The 20,842-nt window shown below is 41.8% G+C and overlaps 1 protein-coding gene across 2 annotated transcripts in view; it reads left to right on the forward strand.

The window, feature by feature from the left end:
- Positions 1-1,849: 1,849 nt before the first annotated feature.
- The window catches only part of mxi1 (max interactor 1, dimerization protein), a 33,791-nt gene continuing 14,798 nt past the window's right edge, over positions 1,850-20,842 (forward strand). The window contains exons 1-3 of one of the 2 annotated variants that reach the window (XM_086120517.1): positions 1,850-2,218; positions 4,222-4,324; positions 10,840-10,869. In XM_086120517.1, the coding sequence (XP_085976643.1) occupies positions 1,990-2,218; positions 4,222-4,324; positions 10,840-10,869 (362 nt within the window). In that variant the 5' untranslated portion in view covers positions 1,850-1,989. Of the gene's footprint in view, positions 2,219-3,574; positions 4,057-4,221; positions 4,325-10,839; positions 10,870-20,842 lie in introns of those variants that run through there. The other variant, XM_086120519.1, reaches the window with a different exon arrangement.

Consider the following 20,842-nt stretch of genomic DNA (forward strand, 5'->3'; position numbering starts at 1 on the left):
TTAGGAATGCTCTGCTTATCAATATAGGACTGCCAGTCGAAGTTTTTACTTATTCGTAGATGTGTTACCGAACATATACTATGCTGAGACAGCGTTGTCGTTGTTGCTGTTCGGAAGAACTTTTGCGTGGCGACCTGAATGCTTCTCTCTCAAGTGCAATGCTTTTCAATATTGACGATGGAAATGTGTCATTTACAAATCTTTGAGACCTCTTTTCAAGGGAAAAAAAAAATCTCTTGTTGGCCAAAATGCTCAAACGGGTCTTCTGTCTTGACAAAAGGTGGAGCAAGGACCATCAAAGATTCCCCTGTGTGTTGCACTTAAAAGTTTCTATCTGTGTGAACTTTACATCAAACGAACACGGGCTGCTACTGGCACTTTGAAGTAGCAAAGGTGAGGATGGGGGGGTTGGGGTTCAGAGCTGTACACAGGCCTGCCTTGACATGTTCTGGTTGAAAATGGACTCAGCCGCAGAATAAAAATGGCTTGGTTAAAGGTCTAGTGACAGTGGTACCGGATCAAGGCTCAGGTCTTAACTGTGCTTATCATGTCTGTCACATACAGCTTGATCTGTCGTGTGTTTACACCATGAACTGGTGACTTGCTCTCCCCGGGCAGTAAATCCAACAAGTGATGTATGAAATAACATTAGGTTGCAATCACAAAGGTCTCTAAATGGAGACGCAATTGAAGAAACTTGCACAACCTTGTACGGGGAAGAAATTGCAGTTTACCTGCCAATGTCTTGCACAGACCCCAAAAAGTTCATTTCTGTTTCCGCAATGTCAGGCACGGTGGACATAGACGTAGTGCGTGTCAGACCGCCCTGATTTTGATGCAAATGAGGGATACAGCTAGGATTGGTCTGGAAAAAACAATTTCCATCCCTCAACGGCACAAACACCTGAATATGCTCAATTCTACCTGTGCAAAGTCTAGTAAAAAATAAAAAGGACAGAAAACTCCACCAATGCTCACAGTTAGACTGCACTTTGTATGAGACTTGCGCAATGTTTATACCTATGTTAGTTGTTTTCCTTTTTTCCTTCTTTTTTTCCTGGTACTCAACAGGTTAATTTTATTGACGCAATTATTTATTTGATTTTTTTTGATACATTTACATAACATACAGACATAGTCAAAGGCGTCAACTCGCAGCTAGGATATTGTCAATATATAGTACAATGCAAAATATGGGCATCACAAAACGCTCAGTTCTTAAACATTCTCAATTTGACTAGGGGTTACAGCAAAAGTTTCACTTTGGTAAGACAATGCATGTTCACGTTTCTTTTTTTTTCTCTCTTTTTTTGACGGAGAGTACGTTAACATGATTTCAGCTCTGTCCGAAAAACTAGGAGTAGAGAATTACTCAATTTTGCCTTATGTATGTTATATAGTACGGTATATGGTTGTGAGTGTGTACAGGTGAGTCTACCGCAGTGCTTGTCAATAATTTTTTTCTGTTAATTTTTTTTGTCACCCCAAAGGAAGAAGAAAACTCTCCGCCACAACTGTATAAATAGTATTAATTTGCCTATGAAATTGTTCTAAGTACACTTCTACAGAGATGATAATGAACCGAGTGCACTCTCTGACAACGAGAGCGTCACTGCCAAATACTATAGTGGATGAGCAATTAATACTTTATTTTAGTACAAAACAGAAATATCCGGAGGTAGGTCACGCACCTCTTTGAGGACTGGCCGAACAACATGACTACTTCAATTTAAAAAATAATAAATATAATAAATACAATAAATCCAACGAGCACAGGGACCATGCCGAGCTCCTCGACTGGAGGGGGCGGGTTTAAATTTTCTTGTCGACCAGCATCCACTGACATTGGCTGCTGCTCCACATTAAACAGCCCACATTCATTAAAAAAAAGAAAAAAAAAAGAGATCAGGTCGATCTGCCACGAACAGCTTCCACTTGCACAAGTCTCACCAGTTTCTACGAAGAAGCCACGCAAACTCACAGGGGAAAATGGCCCAAAGTGAGAGTCAACGAAGAAGTTTGAAGAGCGAGGAGTTCTTCTATGAATCCGAGGCGTCTGTCTTGGATCAGCAAGACTTGGAGATGTCCAATTGTCCTTTCAATGACGTATTCAACCCCAAAGACTCCCACATGGACCACATCAACACTTTTCTGAAAAATGTGCAAGTGTTGCTGGAGGCTGCTCGCTTTCTCGAGGGCTCCGAGAGGAAAGACGGAAGTGAGTTGATGTGTGCTGTGCGATGTTGTTCTGTATTTGACTAACACACTTATTCGTGAGCACGCAGACAACAAAGAACTGGGTTAATTCAACTCGGTACAGTGTCGACTACGAGGACTGTTTACGCTTGGTCACCGCCACCCTCACAAGACTAATTTTCCTTGCAATGAAAAGATGTTACCCCATCGTAATAACGTGGATCTTAGTACATTACATGCACGCGATCCACACTGGTATGTGCACGTATCCACGCAGGACAGGATCTATCACTGATCTACGTACAGTTGAAAATAGCAAAATGTGACATTGATTGGATGAGTGGGTGTGCATGCTCGCTCCTACTCAGATGCAATATATCTGACCACATTGCAGCGTGTTGCAAGTCACTTCTTGGATGATGTCATCGTGCCCCCGCAGAATGTCATAAAAAGCCTCCAACTCGCACGAGCAAACGTGTAGGACAATGTGTGATTCTGAAAAATGTGCATTTACAAAAATAGCATTTTAAAATAATTATTTTTACATTGCGTACTATATTTGATGTTCTGCTGAATGTCTTTTAGATCTGATTTTTTACGCGACCACTTGTTCTGACTTTGTTGGAACGAAACAGCGATGCAGCCCTCTAAATTAGACTGCTTTGGGTAAATGACTGGAAGATTTGCTCGTACAGTTGCTGCATCTCCACTCGATTGTTTGCTTCCTGCTATTTGTGGGCGTGTCGCGCTGGGTTCCACATGGCGCAAAGTCGCTCTATCATTGGATGGAGGCGAGCTCAGCCCTCGACGTCTGTCAAAAACATGTGCCAATCAAAGACCCGTGCAGCATCTATGTCACGTGTTGCTGGGCCTGGCTTTGAGTGTTAACCACTCCCTTTGCTCCTGGTGTCTCATGGGAATTGTAGACTTTATTGTGGACAGAGGATGCAGACAGCAGTTTGCCAATTACCAATAAGGAATACATGTTTTGCTTTTCCTGTACTCTCTCTCTCTGTCTGTATCTCTCTCTCTCTCTCTCTCTCTCTCTCTCTCTCTCTCTCTCTCTCTCTCTCTCTCTCTCTCTCTCTAGCTCAGAATAGGTCTATTTCAGCTCATATTAGTTCTATTTAAGAGCTAACTAATACATTTTCCAAAACAAACAAACATGATTCACAATTTCTTCCCAAGATAGCTATAGCATGTACTGCCCAAAAATGCTCTTCGGCATTCAATGTTTTCTTTTTGTCACCTCATCATTTGAAACACTGTGGTGACAGTTGGTTGCCATACAAGAAAAACCCAATTTCCCAAAATGCCCCTCGGTGATTCCGGACCATCCCTCTTTATGTCCCCGCCTCCGAGCTGTGCAGTTATGGAAAGCAAACAGGAGAGAGGAAGCGAGCAGCAGCAAGCACTTGCTGGCTCATGTTACCTTCTGAGAATTTTTATATTGTTTCTATTTAATTTTGTAGCAAATTAACTGTGTATTTATTAGAATGTTTTATTATTTTCATTCGCTGCTTTTGACATTTTCTACTAACGTGGCATAGGATTGGCAGTACCTTGTCAACACTGGGAACACGATTCCCGTCCTCTCAAAAGACACCGAATAAGATTGCTAAACAAAGTTTTTTTTAATATACATATGTTGAATTTGTTACATTGATGACTTAAGCACTGTCTTCCGTGTCCGTGTGTGTGTTTTATCGTTTTATTACTGCTGTCAATGTTAAACACTGTAAGATAGAGCTAGTCATAAGGTGAATAACAGGAAGGCTCAGGAAAGAATGACGGCTGTTCAGATAATGAATATCCAGCGACTATTGGAAGCGGCGGAATATCTCGAAAGGAGAGAAAGAGGTAATTGCACCATGTGACAGTGTCAACAGGAACGTATTGAAATGTTGCCAGGGAAGGTCCCTGCGCAGTCGAGTATTTACCTGCAGCCCGTTTACATCATTTTAGGGATTATATGTTGAAATACTCATGGTTAAATGCTGACCAAATATTTTCTTCTTCCAACAGAGTGTGAACACGGATATGCTTCGACGTTTCCTTCAAATCAGGACACAAGTTACCAGAGGCAAAGGAAATTCCGAAATAAGAAATTCAGCAGTAACCACAACAGGTAAGAGAACTCCTTTTTTATAGTAACAGTGCCGGAATAAAGCAATTGTTTTGTGCTTAATTACCGGTAGCATGAATCGAGTGGTGGATGGAAACGGACTCGACGTCCACCCATATCACTGTGTCCGCTTTGAGGCCAGAGGGCTCTGTGATGGCTTTTCATCAGGTGATTGTCAAAGAGACTTAGGTGCCGGAGGCTAGAAATCGTGTTAGAAGTGAAGACTGTAAAAAGAAAAACATCCTTGCTGTTTTGCAAACGTGAGTCACCTGGAATTGTTTTGATAGTTAACATGGTGGCTTTGGCCTGAAGCATGCCATGCAATTGGAGGCGGTGGGGGTGGAGGATGTTTACCTCAGGTGGAAACTAAACAACCTGACTAGTGTTTGTACTGACCTAAACATAAATATCTTGAGCCCTTTTAACATCTACTTAACAACAACATTAGTTAGTTACACCTGCCTGAACTAATGAGAACAAATACAAGACATTCATTTCCGAACCGCCTTATCCTCACTAGGGTCGTGGGGGGTGCTGAAGCCGATCCCAGCTGTCTTCGGGCAGTAGGTGGGGGACACCCTGAATCGGTTGCCAGCCAATCGCAGGGCACACAGAGACAAACAACCATCCACGCCCACACTCACACCAAGGGACAATTTAGAGTGTTCAATCAGCCTGCCATGCATGTTTTTGGAATGTGGGAGGAAACCGGAGTACCCGGAGAAAACCCACGCAGGCCCGGGGAGAACGTGCAAACTCCACTCAGGGAGGCCAAAGCTGGAATTGAACCCTGTACGTCTGCACTGTGACATCGACGTGCTAACCACTGGACTTCCTGGCCGCCACAAGACATTCAGTCAACAACAATTATTCTGCCCAACGATGATGACAATCATAAATCACGTGCCAACAACAAGTAGCACAGTGAACAAGTGATTAGCATGGCTGCCTCACAGGAGATGACATGTTCAAATCTGAGGTCTGGCCTTCCTGGAGTTTGCATGTTCTCTCCGTGCTTGCAAATGTTTTACCTGCATACTCAGGCTTCCTCCCACATTGCATCAACATGTGAGGTCGAGTTAATTGAAGACTCTAAATTGCCCATAGGTATACATGTGAATGGTTGTTTGTCAATAAATGCCCTGAGATCACTAACTACTCTTGGGTGTACCTCAGCTCTCCCTCAACTCAGCTGAGTCAACTTACTAAATTAGGCCATCCAAATAGTTGTACAGTAATCCCTCGTTTATCGCGGTTAATGGGGACCAAAACCACCCGCGATAAACGAAAATCCGCGAAGTAGCGTCCAATTAACATAAACAGGTAAAAAAATTATTTTTTTAAAGTTTGCAAACGGTCCGCGAGGAGCTGCAAAACAACAGCGAGTCACATAGAGTAACATATACAGTACTGTACTCCATGTATATGTTAAAAAAAAAAATTTAAAACAATTTTTTTTTTAAACATGTTTGAAAAAATCCGCGATGCACTGAACCCGCGATAAATGAACCGCGAAGTAGTGAGGGATCACTGTATTGCATCTCATTAGATTGTGGAAGTGTTCCTAATGAAGTTTCTGGTGCATGCGTACACTTACCAAAAAAAAATGCAGAAAAGATACATCCGCTCACCAAAATTTTTGTGTCTTTCTTCATGCCATAGATGCAGTTATGGGATGGTGACCATATGTTTGTTCAGGATTGATTTTCCTGCATGACATGTATGTCAGAGAATTATCTTTTGATTAATGAAACTTGCAATTAGGAGGGCAAGGAAATCTCCTAAAATGAAGACCCATTGTCATCGTGCTCTCTTTGGTGCAGGGCTGCTTACGTGGGTCTTGTCTTTTGATCGGCGTACATCAAACGAAAGCCCCACTCTCTTGCTCAGAATGCTTTAATATTAATGTGAGAGCGAGCAGCAAACAGGAAACTGCGCATTACTCATCATCAGCACAGAATGCTGCCTACTGCATAGCAACAGTCAGGATCATAATTAATTTGAGGTTGCCCTCATAACGCTTTTCATGAGCTGGGGATTTGCTTTCGAATGCTAATGATGTCGTACAATGTAGTTGAATAATTACGAAAATTAAGGTCACCGATATGGAGGATAGCACTGCAAATATATTTTCATGTTTCATGTGTGCAGCTCCCCACGAGAATTTTTTATTTCATTAGAGTGATTGTGCAAGATGGTGTGATGAGAGAGTGCCAGCCACATTCTCAATTTTTATGCAATTTATCCAGCAGAATACGTTATTTATATTTATAGCAGAATGCGAATATATATATATTGTGCATTCGAGCAATGTCTCATGCCTTTTTTTTTTACTTTTAAGTTTGCGTCTATTGTCACCATTAATTCCAGTCGAGGGAAAATGATCAATCAATGTGTTTGGTCTCAGTTTCGCTCACCACAAACACATTCTAGGTCAGTAAAGTAACGTCGTTCAGAAAGGCCTACAGAAATCAGAGATTAATTACTTTTGAGAGACTGATATCAGAGGATTCGGATAATCTTAAATTCAACAATGGCACTAAATGATTACTTAGTTATTAAAATAGGTGTTGATTAATTTGATAATAGATACATACATGCATGTACACTAACATACATACACATTTAAACCTCTCTAGTGTCGGTATTTTGATTAATTGTGATGTCAATTTAGTCAAATTATAACTGCTGCTACCACGTTTAAAATATGATGCGGCTGCATGTCATCTACTGGTTGTAAATGACTGAAATGATTATGTTGAGCTAATACAAGCCCATTTATGTAAACTGAGAATTTTCTACATTTAAATTCAAGGTAAAGCCTCATAAAATAGAAATGGATTTATAGAAACAGCACTTTTTTGGTCCTGACTTGACTCTGTAAAATGTCAAGGCTTAAAGTGATGGGTTTATCTGACTGTCCTCACTTGCCTTCCGTTTATAGCAGGGGTGCTTTATCTCTTTGACCCACTTGGTGTCTGTGTTTACATGCACGTGATCGTACACACGCACACACACTTCTGTGCGTGCACGAATAATGTCTTCCCCCCTAAGTGAAGTAAGCAACGTACTGCAGTTGTGTATGGCCCGGAGCCAGTTCATTATCTGGTTTGCGGGATTGTTGAGCTGCAGACATGTCGCTATCTGATTCAGGATGAAGGGAAAGTCTTGCTGATGATAAAGGGCGATAGGACAGCAAGCTGACTTAGATTGATCCCCGTGAATGTGTGGCTATATAAAGGATATAGAGAGTGCCAGCCTCATGGCTCAACTCGGAATAACGGTGTATCTGTCAGAGTAATGGACTAGTGTAGGTGACATCAGTGTTGCTCCAGTTGTTTTTTTTCCCCCCACATGTCGTTTGGATTTCACACTTAGTGATTTGTGCTGATCCCAAGTCGGACTTTCCATCTTTTGCTTGATTTGTCGAGTGCTTAACAAAATGGACTTTATCGCACACGACATTGAAACAATGGGATGGATGTTGGTGTTCAAAGCAACCGTGACACATTACAAGCCCAATTGCAGTTGGCTGTGAATCTTCTTGCGAAAAGATGTGCTTTTGTGTTACAGCTGCATCGATTGAACTGGTGCCATTTGGGAGTAACACCATGTCCACAGGACAGGGTTTCTTAATTTTTTTTGGACTCGACCCAAATTAGGAATTATTTGTAATCCCTCCCTTGTGCTCAAACATAAAAAAAAAAAAAACATACTGCATTTTCCCGATCATAAAACGCGTATAAAAGTCTTAATTTGTTTTCCAAAATGGATGGGGCGCCCAATAATGCGGGTCACCTTGTGTATGCACCGAGTTCCAAATCTGTGAATGCTGTTGTGTGACTTTGGTGACTCGTCGGGTCCACTTGACAGACTGATGTTGTGCCGACACCGTTGCTTATATAGAGGAAAGGCGAATGCAATCGTGGACAGCATGCGGATGTTTGAAGTGAGATGGGTGAGCGTGAAAGAGGATGCTAAATGCACGCCTCCATTAGGTGCTTGGATGTGCATTGTGCAAACCAACATCCTGAAAACGGCACTCCAATCCATCCCCCACACTTAACCCCAAGCATACTTGGAAGTGCACAGCTTTGTCATCGCTACAATTTACTTAATCAACTGTATTTGTTTGGCTTGATGGCGGGCGAGTCTGGTCAACTTTCAAACCTGGAAATCTATATTTGGCGTGTGTGGATGAGGTCATGACGCTGGTGTGCGTGAACTGTTGCATTCAAGTGCGCCATGGAGAAGCGCCAACTCCGCCACTCCCACACATTTACAACTCCTAAAGAAGCACTTTGGAACCGAAACATGGTATTGTTTTGATTTTGCGGGAACCGGCGCTTGGTACTATCGACCAATTAGTTTATACCAAGAACAGTCTTTGGTACCCATCCCTAGCTTTATGCAGTCCCACAATGCCAACATCTACTACACATAAACTACACCAAACATGAATCACTACTGCTTTGCTCAAAAATTGCATATTTGTTCAATGATCAATAAAATAGTTGACAGAATTTTGCTTGTCAATACATCACCTACAAACCACTTTGAGTCCACCCTTCTCCCTTAATCTGGGGACCACTGAAATTCAAGAACTCACCGGTTGTTAATAGCTGATCATATAGTCCCAAAAAGGTGGATTTTGTTCAAAATATTTAGCTGAGTGAGATGAAATACGCTAGTCTCTGACATCCACTGGGCTGTAGATTGCCTCTTGTATGAGTCTGGCCTCATGTTCAGGTTGCCATTGGTAGCCTTGTCTTCAAAAATCATATTCTCTGCCACAGCTGACCACACAGCCACTCTTGCATACCTAAGTAATGTAGTCTAATGCAGACATATGGTGTTTTAATTTGTCAATTATTAATCTGAGAGAGATCATTTCTTCCAAGGCAGTCTCACTCAACAATTGCACTTTCCTCTGTCTCAATCCAGGTTACAATGATGATGGAGGTTGTGTATCAAAGACATATTGCAGCCTGTTTATATGCCTCAGGGGCAAGTTATACATGTCACCCTCCCTCAAAGCTAACACTTTGAGCTGAGATGGAGTGCAGTTTGATTGAACGGAAGCCGAGCCATTTAGGCATGGGGAGGGTGTTTTGTCTCCTCTCAGTATGTTGCCCCACAAAGGCAGTGTTAAGGACCATCTCATTCACATTACATTACTAACGATGCACTGAACCCCGCTTGTTTCCTGCACAGGGCATGCACATGTTCCTCACACTCTCCCCAACCGTCCATGCATGTATACACACACCCATCCCCAAAACACACTCATGTGCAGTGTCAACTTAAGTGAACGCAATTCACTGTTACATGTGCACCCCCCCCACCCCCGCCTCCCTCAACGAGTAGTGTTGTGTATTATTGAGGAGGAGATGATGGTGCTCTCCTGCCTGTCACATTGATGTTTGATGGTGCAAAGGATTCAGAGAGCTCTGCTTGAACTTTGTTGGCGAGTCTCTCCTTAATGATGACTATCCTCTACAGCAAAGGCTATGCATACTCACTGGGGATTATAGTTTATAGCCTTCTGACGGGCAATTCAAGACGTCATGCAGAGACAACTTTTCACAACTGCAAACAAACCTACAAGACAAGTCAGCGTTTCTCTTTAACTTGACGTAATATAGGAGGCGGTTTGAGGGGACCACATAAACGCAAGTGTACTTGAGCGTTCTACGATGAAGTGACAGTTGAGGCTGGGAAAAGAGAATAAATCAAGTCAGTTGTGTCGACGACAAAAATTTGCAAAAGGGTGTGGACAAAAGGTAGCGAGTATGACATACATCATCGGGTACATTCAAAAGACTAATTTGATACCAATTATTTTCTTTATTCTCATTCAAGTCCTCTTTCAACTGTTACCTATTGCAATGTTGTCCAAGCTGGGTTCGAAATCAGGAAAATGTATCTGATCTAAGCAGTCTATGTAACCATATGTTGTATGTGTATGTATACAGGGCATGTATGCCTGTACTGTTCATGCTGTGTAGGCCGCGCGCACAGAGTTCCATTTGCTTTGTCTTCAGTCGTGCTTTTTATGCGTGGCGAACTAAGGATCTAAATTCATCACCAACATTTTAAAATCTGAATGATTCTGGGAGAAGCGGAATGATAGCACCGGTTCCACCTAATTCTCGATTCTCTATGCCCTACCCTAGATAAAGTTGAGACTAATCTTGTGTAATTTCAAGGAACTAGTGTATAGTATGTCAAGACATGTTTTTATTGGAAGTTTAAAATACCTCTTTCGCGGTATAAAATGTTGTCTATATCACATTAGCACGAGTGCAGAGCATAATCGTCATCAACCAACATGATTAATGATTCAGTTAATCACATGTAATTTTTAGGTCACGGTGCCTTGGCCATTAACCCTACTGGAACAAAGGCCCTCGAAAATCCTTTATCTGCCAAACATACTGTCTATGTGTACGACATATATTGCTTTCCTTCTGAATAATGTGTGTCTAAAGTTCCATTTGTGTTTTGTACTTTTGCAGGTCCACACACAACGAGCTGGAGAAGAATAGGTGAGTGAACCCCCTTCTCCCAACATTTCGTCTTCAAGTCAGAACACCCCTCTCACTTGCCAAGACACTTTCTTTTGGCCTTTTTTTCAATGTAAGCCTTTGCTGTTCCACACGTCTCCATAATCAAAACGAACCCTGGCTTCCTTATTTATACTTCAGCACATTTACAAAGCACAAGATCTTTTTTTAAACAAGGTGTTTGTTTGAACACATGCATGTCATGTACAAGCCTGAGCAGGCCTTCATGTGCCCAGTCATATGTTCTCATGTAAGATGATGGACAATGTGGTGGTTTCCCGCGAACATGGCAAACTGGTGTGTTGAAGGCCATTATCTGATTGGAGTTCACCACCCACTTGGCTACTCGGCGGTGTTTACCATATGATCGCAGACAGCTAGAGTCAATCTATAAAGAGCTTTTTGCGACCCCTTAAATAACAGCGGCTAGACTTGCACGATTTATGGTATATGGGAGAGAATAGCGTGCCTTTCATTTCATTATCTCTGAGGATGTGGGTACATTGAAAGGATGCGGGAGGGTGGTATCCATTCACTGTAATCACATATCAGCTCGGTCTGTTGTTCTCACCATCTTCCCTGGCGGACTTCAGTAAAACGATGGGAACATTGGATTCAGTATGTTAAATATAGACGGGTTGATGTGTCACCGTGGTGCTCTCATGTGATGCCGCACATGGCAACGCAGTTGGCTGGCTAGTTACTCTGGCAGACTGTAGCTCCCATACCGGTTTGATTTTTTTTTTCTTTCTACTATTTCACTCGCAAAGCGTGTTTCATTGTTTGTTCACACAAGACAGTATGAGTCTCTCCACATTTTTGCTTTTGTTCTTTGAAGCCTTTTCCTTCACCTCCTCCCCGTCCTGCTTGTCCTTTGCTGATCCAGGCAGTCCTGTAACCAACCACACTGAAATTGACCATGAATCTTGAAATGCATCTTATTTTTGAAGGAGTTCAATTGGCATCTTTTTTTTCTTCCTCTCAGTCTAAGAAAAAATATATATATTTCTGTTCCCAAAGAAACTGAGTAGAATTGATGGAGTAATCCGTCTTTTTTGAAAGCGCACATGTCAGAATAATTTATAATCCCCCGTTTTTGCCAGCAGTTAATCCAATTCCCTTTCAGGACATGCCCCACTGTAAACTATATGTATCCGCCAAAGTTGTTCACCCGAGTGTATCAGGCTTATAACATGATTCTCCTAAGGCAGACAAGTTGTGAAAAAAAATTCCAGTCAAGCTGAACCAAAATGAAACTCAAATTTATAGTACTGTAGTAGTGAGTCTGGTGGCGGTGAGATGCTTTGTCTTGCGTCGACACCACAGGTCCACAACACTAGGAGAAACAAAAAAAGGTGGGGTGGGGGGGACATTCCAGATGAGATAGCATGATGGTTATGCCGCTTTGATCATATACCTCCTAAAAGCCCTTTTGCACTTCAACACTGGGCCTGCATGTTGCATTTTTCACTCCTTTTTCCCCGGGGGTGTCAAACTCTGATCCTCCTATTTCAGTTAATTTTCCTGAAAAGAACAATTACATTGAAGACAACTTTTTTTTTTAATACAAATGTTCTGGAGGTAATGTTTTCAATGCTGTTTGTTTGTTAATCGAATTGCACAAAACTACTTCAATGTTAAATGTCTTAATTTGTCAGTGTCGATGCATGATCTTTTCATGGCAACATTCAGATAAATGGCAGAGGGTGTTATCTAATACTATTTGGACTATATCCAGTTTACTCAGCATTGTTGAAAGTCTTCACTCTAATTAGTGCCATTCCAACGTCAGTATTTTTCTCAATTTGAATACGCCAATTTACAGCTAATCAATACTGGACTACTTGCTGCAATCAATAATGAAACGCTACTTTTCAATATGCCATCCGCTGCCACCGCACTTTCATTTTCATATTTTCTGAGGTCAGGCTTCAAATGCAGCGAATCATATTCTGTTCTTCAGTGTTGGAACAGATTCAGTGGCGGTTGTAAGAAGTTTGATCTGGGGAGGCAGAAGGTTCAGTTAGAGGAGCGAAGGTTATAAAACACACACACACACACACACACACACACACACACACACACACACACACACACACACATTTTCTTGTTCATGAAACTTATTATCGTGAATCATGTTGTAATTATATCACCTGAGGTGATCGTTAAATTTCTCAAGGAGTGACACACAGGGCGGCCGAGAATTTCAACACACTTTGTAACTTCACTCTGGCAATGTCAAATCAAGTCAAGTCAAGTCAACAGTATTTATAGAGCACTTTCAAACAGCCATCGCTGCATACAAAGTGCTGTACATGGAGCAATTTAACATGCACAATAAACAGTAAGACAAATCGGTAATAAAGGCGGTAGAAAGCACCAAACAGTAAAACCAAGAACAAATCTAAATCATGCTGAGTCGAATGCCAAAGAATACAAGTGAGTTTTGAGGAGGGTTTTGAAGATGGGCAGCGAGGAGGCTTGCCGAATGTTCAGTGGGAGGTCATTCCAGAGAGAGGGACCAGCAACAGAAAAGGCTCGATCCCCTCTGAGCCTCAGTTTAGTTCTTGGTACTTCTAATAAGGTCTGGTCCACAGACCTGAGGCGCCGGGCAGGTGTGTAGGGGCGGATGAGCTCAGAGAGGTAAGGTGGCGCGAGATTATTCAGAGATTTGAATGTCCGTAGTGCTGGGGAAAATGGAATGTCTCGCTAAACAACTTTCCATCTTTCATGCTATTCCTGAGTTTGACGCTTGCCATATGATATGGTAATGAACTGAATTAGGTGTTGCTGTTTCGTGGTTGTGGTTAACATGTAATTTTCTGTTGCTGTCATTTCGAAGTTCTTGAACACATCATTCTGCCCGCCAGTGTGGAAACGAGAGCGAGCGCGAGAGCTAGCAAGAACAAGCAGCATGTGTGCTGTTTGTGACGTACTCGTTTCAGCATCACCTATGGCTGAAGAGTACCTGTGGGTTTTGTTGTCAATAAACATTGGTTTACCGACTAACGTACTCTGTGATCTTTGTAAGATGTTGGAATATATTGTTTGCAAAATATCGTTCAGTATAGCCAGGCAACTCGCAAGCTTCGAAATTACCGGTGGATAAAAGTTAACCCCTGCCGCCTTAGTAAACTCCAAATTGCTAGAAATACTGCTCACTACATTTCACTTAAGTTGTCAAACTTGACAGGCCATTTGAACATTTTAACAGGGTTGCACGTGTTGCAGATTGACACGAGGCGGCTCGCATCTCAAGTCCACCCCACAACCAGTCTCTGACATTCTCATTGGTTCTGTGACCAAAGCACCGACCTTCACGGACAACGTCAATCATTCTTTGTCATTTTGAATCTCTTTCGAAAACTCTGTGTCATACAAGATGCATCATTTGTGACTCAACTGCACACAATGAAAAATATACCTGTTAGGTAGCGATGACTCAACACTACAGTAGGTGTAACGTTTTCTTGCACATACCTTGCTCAAGCCCTTATAAGAGTGGGAACTGAACTGAGCTTTGTTGTGAGAGGCCTCGGGGTTGGATGAGCCGTTAAGCATGAAAAAGCCCGGGCTACATTTTCTGTGGCTGTGCTAGAGCTTGCTGTTTTCTGCGCAGTGAGTGCAGCCTATTCTCAGGCCTTGCTGCGAGCCCTGGGACTGGGGCCGTTTGTCCCGACCAACGTGACGACTTGTAAGCTTTTCTTGGCTCCGAAAAGCTGCTTAAGCGGCTTGATCTTTGGTCTGGTGAGCCCAGCTAGAGCATGTACACGTGTTGGAGCACGTTCATCATCCCCCCACGAACAAACGCACACGCACACACAGAGGCCACCCGGTTCTATTCTTTAATAGCTGCGCTTGATGCTGGATTAAGAAACGATGGAGTCAGAGGACAAGGAACTAACTGACGAGCTGATGGGATGAGCAGAGAAAGAGTCAAACACACCCGATTAAGGGTTACTGAAAGCAGAATGTAGGACTAACCTATGCTCCCTTGTGTGCCAGTGTGTACACAGTGAGCATTTACACCGCATAATTAACGCAATGAAATATGAGCCACTATTAGGTTTGAAGATATGACTTTGACTTGAGGCTTGATGAAATAACGTTTGAGGGATGGTGAAATTGTTGATGATTTGTGTATAATTTCGTCTTTCATTTCCTTTCAGCAAAGGGAAACTTCCAGGAAAAGCATGTAGCATGTGGTTGTTTTCAATGACTCGATGTGTAAGACCAGTAGATTTATCGGAAAAAGGTTTTTCAAAACAAGCTTTTTGTTGATTGACTATTTACTCACAAACAAGATTTCTGGCCTTTTCACCACAAGCGTCAATCAAATCAATAGGCCAGAAAAGACACAGAGGAGTCAGAAGTCGGTCAAGTCTTGGCTATTTCACTACTCAGGGTGTAACGATACATTTATGTTCAATATGATATTTATTGATGTCAGGCCTAATAATTATACACAGTGATTTTTTTTTTTTGCAATGCATTTCAAAGCGATATTTTGATACGATATTTGGATACAGTAGCAATGGCTTTTCTACAAATACACCGATACTTATTAAAGGTAACTGCAAGTGAACAATAGGATTTTTCAAATTGGATTTTATTTTAAAACCAACTCAGCTTTATAGATTCCAATATGTAAAACATAACAAAACATTGATATCAGAACAATATACCGGTACTTTGTTTCTTAATATTCTTTCATAAACAGAACAAAGTGGTTCTCTGTTTACCGGTATATTCTAACCTACCTTATTGTCAGAATAGATTGTTTCATCAATGTAAACAAACCCTTTTGATAGTGCCTCATATATCTGAACAATATTTAAACATTCTCTTTTGTGAAACAAAAAAAACACAGGTATGAAACTCATATAATTTCAGATCAAATGAACACGCTGCTGTGATATTTCTGTATGAAAAACAACTGTATTTTACAGGAAACAATTTTGCCAAAGGCTTACCTATTTTCAAAAATATCAGCTCATCGACGTGGTCTGGAACAATAAGTTCTCTCTGCGTGCTCTCAATGGGCCTCATTTTCTAATGGTGCTTGGGCACCAAGCTGAGATGGCTCATATGAGTGAAAAACAAATTCAGTAAATATTCTCTAGTACGGACTCATGTTTGCGCTGTCCAATTTGTCCTGATAACAGAAATTCCTCATTTGGGAAATGAGCATGGTACATGTCCTTTATGAACCTGCAAGTATGCTGACAAAATGCACGTGTAACAACACAATCAATAAAATACAAAAATATACTGTCTAAAAACTGTTTATAGAACAAAAACTGCAATACAGGTGTATCCCAAAAAAATCACATTCTTTGGTTTATGACAATGTTTGCCTGCGTGTCATACAGTTTTCTTGCAAGTTGCAAGTAACTGTCCCGTTGATCACCGATGTCTGGTAATTCTTGTGCATACTGAAGGATTTGTGTTGCCATTTGCATTGCTTCCTTGCTGGATGGTGGCTTGTCATCAGGAGTTGAATCGATGCCTTATTTTTTAAAGTTTCGTAGATTTGCGTCTTTCCGACTCCAAGTGTCTGCTGGATCTTTTTAACTTTGTGTCCAGCCTCGCTCAAACGGATGTATTTCACTCGCTCCGCTCCAGTCGTTACAGTTCTTCTACGTTTCGATGCGATGATCTACACGACGTAAGTGAATAAAGTTAAAATCCTTCGCAATTACAGTAAAACGCACGCCAATAAAAAGTCGCTTACACGTCTTCGTTTCGAATCTGATGAATGAAAACGGCGAAGCGAACACGTTTCTTCGGTCGTGTCGAGTGGGTGCTGCTTTTAAGCTAGTGCCGCGTTCTCCAGGACGTAAGTGAATAAAGTTAAAATCATTCACAATTACAGTTAAACGCACGGCAATACAAACTCGTCGTCGTTTAGAATCTGATGATCGAAAAACGCGAAGTGAAAACTTGTTTCAGCGTTGTCTTTTCCGTCGCATTGGGTGGGCGTTGCGTGTATTTAAGCTCCCGCGGCATTACACCTCCATCCGGGTTACGGATAGTGGAATTTCCGCTTACGCAAGTTCCGGTAACACGTAATATTGTAGTCAAAATGTTAATGCATAGGTTTTTATTCCGGGTGAAGGATATTCCTTTCCATAGAATTCCGGGGATGGGAATATTTACTGTAATAGTTTATTAAAATAACATTCGGATTAGAATTAAAGAAACAAAAGGGTATTAGGAATTTTTCGTATAAAATTATTTTTTAAATTATATTGATTACATCGATCAATAAAAATAAAAATGAGATTCTGTCTGTGTGGCGAGCACCAATGTAAAGTAGCCCAGTTCTGATTGAAGTAGCTGGATTGTAGGGCAGTCCCATTGACGCATCGAAAAAATTTACGTGGCGTTCCGCCCGTAACCGCTGGTCTTCCAATTTTATATCAAAAGTAGAAGTAATGTTAGGGAAATACATTTGGGCTGATATTTGGAAATGTTAGTACAATTTTATTTCAGTTAATTTAAATGTTTTTTTTTGTTTTTTTTTTAACTGCCAAGACAGAATAACAGCTGAGAACAAGTTGAATGTAATATTCGGTATAAAACCTGTCTGTCTTCCCTGACTTTTTTAGCTTGACCTCTTATTGTTGTACCCTTACACTATGAGCATTCTGGCAGCATTTAGGAGAAGAGCACACTATAATCAAACAGAACACAGCTAGAAATGACACGCAGTCAGCAAGCTGAAATCCAGGATTTCCAAGGAAAAGGCGTGTGTTCCAATAACACAACCCACTAGAGTGACTTAATGGCCAGCTGTACGGCAATATAATATTTAGTGTCCGTCAAATTGTAGGTTGTCCAACATATGCCATGAAAAACATTCTTTCTGGGTGATTGAAAAATGAACAATGTTGCTGTTACATCCTGGGGAGTACAAAGGTTTTTCAATCCCCCTTCCTTGTCATGTTTTCTGCCGAACTAAACCTTACCTTGAGGTGATGTTTGGGAGTTTGGGGGACAGAAAATTAAACAAAGGCAAAAAGGAAGGAAAATAGGATGCTGGCAGAAGAAACAAGACTCAGTAAGACTAATTCTGACTACAGCTTCTATTTTTAGCGTTACAGCTGGGGCAGCAGGGAGAAAACACCACTGCCTTCTGACCAATCACATAGGTTAGCTGTGCACCAATGAGAGCCTTGCAATGAATGAGCAGTGAAAAAGGTCGTCACTCCTTATTCCTATGAAACTGTTTCCACATGCTCCCACAGACACTTGCAATTACCACAATATTGGAAAAAATAGATTCATACCAATAAAATGACTTCTATGCTTACAGGTCAAAGCAAGCAGTCTCCTCATAATCTAAATGGGCAAAGTAGATACTAGGATGACTGAAATGAGGGTACCTTTGTGGAAGATGGGCTTGGAAGTGAAGGGTAGCGTGACAGGGTACGGTGAAGCAAATTGATCATAAATGTGCTGGCAAATGAGATCGTTAGCTCTGAGATCATCTGGAGGGAATGTGCGGACAGGTGACCTCTGGTTGACTCTGAAGACCAGTTGGAGTTTAGGGAAGGAATTGTCCAGCGTGTGAGGAACACATCTCTTAATTTTTCAACCCCAAATATCATGTGGCAAGTTTTAGAGCATTAATCAAAATACACTTATACGTCCACATGACTCAGTGCGACCATTCCAGACGACTGGGACAGTGGAAAAAACATAACTGCCTGAACACATGTTTGTATTTGCACTTTAGCACTTACATTTGGATTACATACATTCCCCGCAGCCACTGGTGAACACGATAAAATACATCCACGTGTATTACGCTACCATCCCCCAGAGCCAACATCTGGCCAAATCTCCCATTTTTTTTCTCTCCATCAGACTCATTTTAGAAGCCCATCCATATTAGTGCTCTAATCCAAAGCTCCCGCCCTTTTCCCCTCAGGTCAGGTCGCAGTGGGCTGAAGGGGAAAGTTTGCGTTCATCTGTGGTATTGGGAGGCTTGAATCAAATCATAGTAGAAGACCAAAGGACATGCTATACTTAATATATTGCTTATTCAAGTCAGATGTTACACGTTTAGACACATAAATAAGAGGTTCAGGGATTAGGGGATGAGTGCATTTCAAATCAACTGATCTGTATGTGTGATTATGAAAGGAGATTTGGACGTTCGATGAAATTGTTTTCACAAACAGCTTGTTTGTTGTAGTTTTTAAGCTTAAACCGCTCTCCACCTCTTTGTCTCTGGCCTTTCCTTGTTGTTTTCCCCCCTCTCCCTCGTTTGTTTCTCATTGGAGCAGATTAAAAGGCAGTGTGCACGTGTGAACTAATCCATGAGTTAGTGATGGGTTTGAGCCCCGGAGTCTCTTGGCCCTGTCATGCAGCTAGCACATTCCCCCGCTGCCCCCCCCCCCCCCCGCTCTCCTCCCTTACCAGTGAACTTTGCACAAGCGTGTGTGTGTGTATGTGTGTATAAGCACGTGTTTTTGCCTGTGAGCGATGGTTGAGGAGGGTCAATTGCTGCTCTGTTGTTTTATTCTGACATGACATTTTTTTTTTCTCCCATACATTTGCCCATTGGTCCTTGGTCACTCGCCTGCCCTGTTGCTATGGGTCATGTTGCATACTCTTTGTGGCTCGGGGTGACCTCAGCAGTTAGCGTGACAACAGCATTCATCTACTTAGTGATGAACTGAGGTTTTACTGTATTCACTAGTCGTGGTCATTGCAGGGCGGGAAGTTGAATATTTTATATTTCCCAGTTTGTAGTGTTGTGCTGAATACTTGTGTATGTATTTTGCGAAGGTTTTTCATGCTCACCCAAAATATTGGTCCACGCAATAAATCTCTATTTAGGGATTGAGGTCACAGCTGCATGCTCACAGCTATCCAAGTCGTATTTGCACCCACACACCCAAATACAACCATTAATGAATCTCCTCTACATTTCCTTCATGTTTGCTGTCATGTGAGCATCAGAGGTGAGCGCTTCAGTAAATTTCACCGGTCCATCATTCGTCATTGCTTTACCAACTGTCATTGACAGTCCGTCACTCAGTCATCGTAATTTTAACCGCGCTTCCGTCATCGCTAAATTACAGTATGTCACTACTAATTTAGCTCCTTTGCCCATTTTGACGTTGGTGGGATGGAAGTGAACTTTGTGGTGGTGCGGCGGCCAATCAGCTTTAAGAACATACTACGTCACACGCAGGCGCAGCACATGCAGATATACAGCCAAATTACGAATAGAAAATATCTATATAACAGACACACACTCACGGCATGGTAATTGGTGAAATAAAAACAACATGACAGAACGTCATTGAGGTCTGTGGGAGAGAAAGGTACAAAATATAAAACTCAGCCAGCTTCCTTGACCAGCGGGGACAACCTAAAATCGGAGCACGCTTGAAGAATGGGAAGCGAGATTTAGCAGCCGACATAACCACAGGTCACCGGATCGACCAGCGATTATTTATTAATTTTTTTCTGATATGCTCTAAGCTACCAGTCAGTCATCAGTGAAGGACTGATAGACCTTCCGTCAGTTCTGATGGACTGCCCACCACTGAGGTGAGTGACAGTTCGGGTGACGGCCGAAAAAATACGGTTCCGTCGGCGCCTAGTACGCCAATGTTCCAAGGTTTCTGTCAGTCTGCCAGCAAAACAGGAGTCCATCAGTTGGTATTTACAGAATGCCCACCACTGGTAAGCGCATAATATACAAGAGGCCAGTAACCATCACATTTCTCATGAAATCCTCTCACTTCTCAAGATTAGTTTCCTCCAGTGAGTTTGGCTTTGCTGTGTGTGAGAGAAAGAAGAACAGACACTTGTTCACACTCATAGGCACTCAGTTTGCACCTTCAGTTAGGACATACCGTAGACTTCCAGTTTTTGCAGTTTTCCATTTCAAACTAAAAATCTGTATTTATGATCACAGCCAGAAAAAATACAC

Source organism: Hippocampus guttulatus, chromosome 9 (assembly GCF_054856545.1).
Source record: "Hippocampus guttulatus isolate MCC_2025c chromosome 9, RoL_Hgut_1.0, whole genome shotgun sequence".
Classification (NCBI taxonomy): domain Eukaryota; kingdom Metazoa; phylum Chordata; class Actinopteri; order Syngnathiformes; family Syngnathidae; genus Hippocampus; species Hippocampus guttulatus.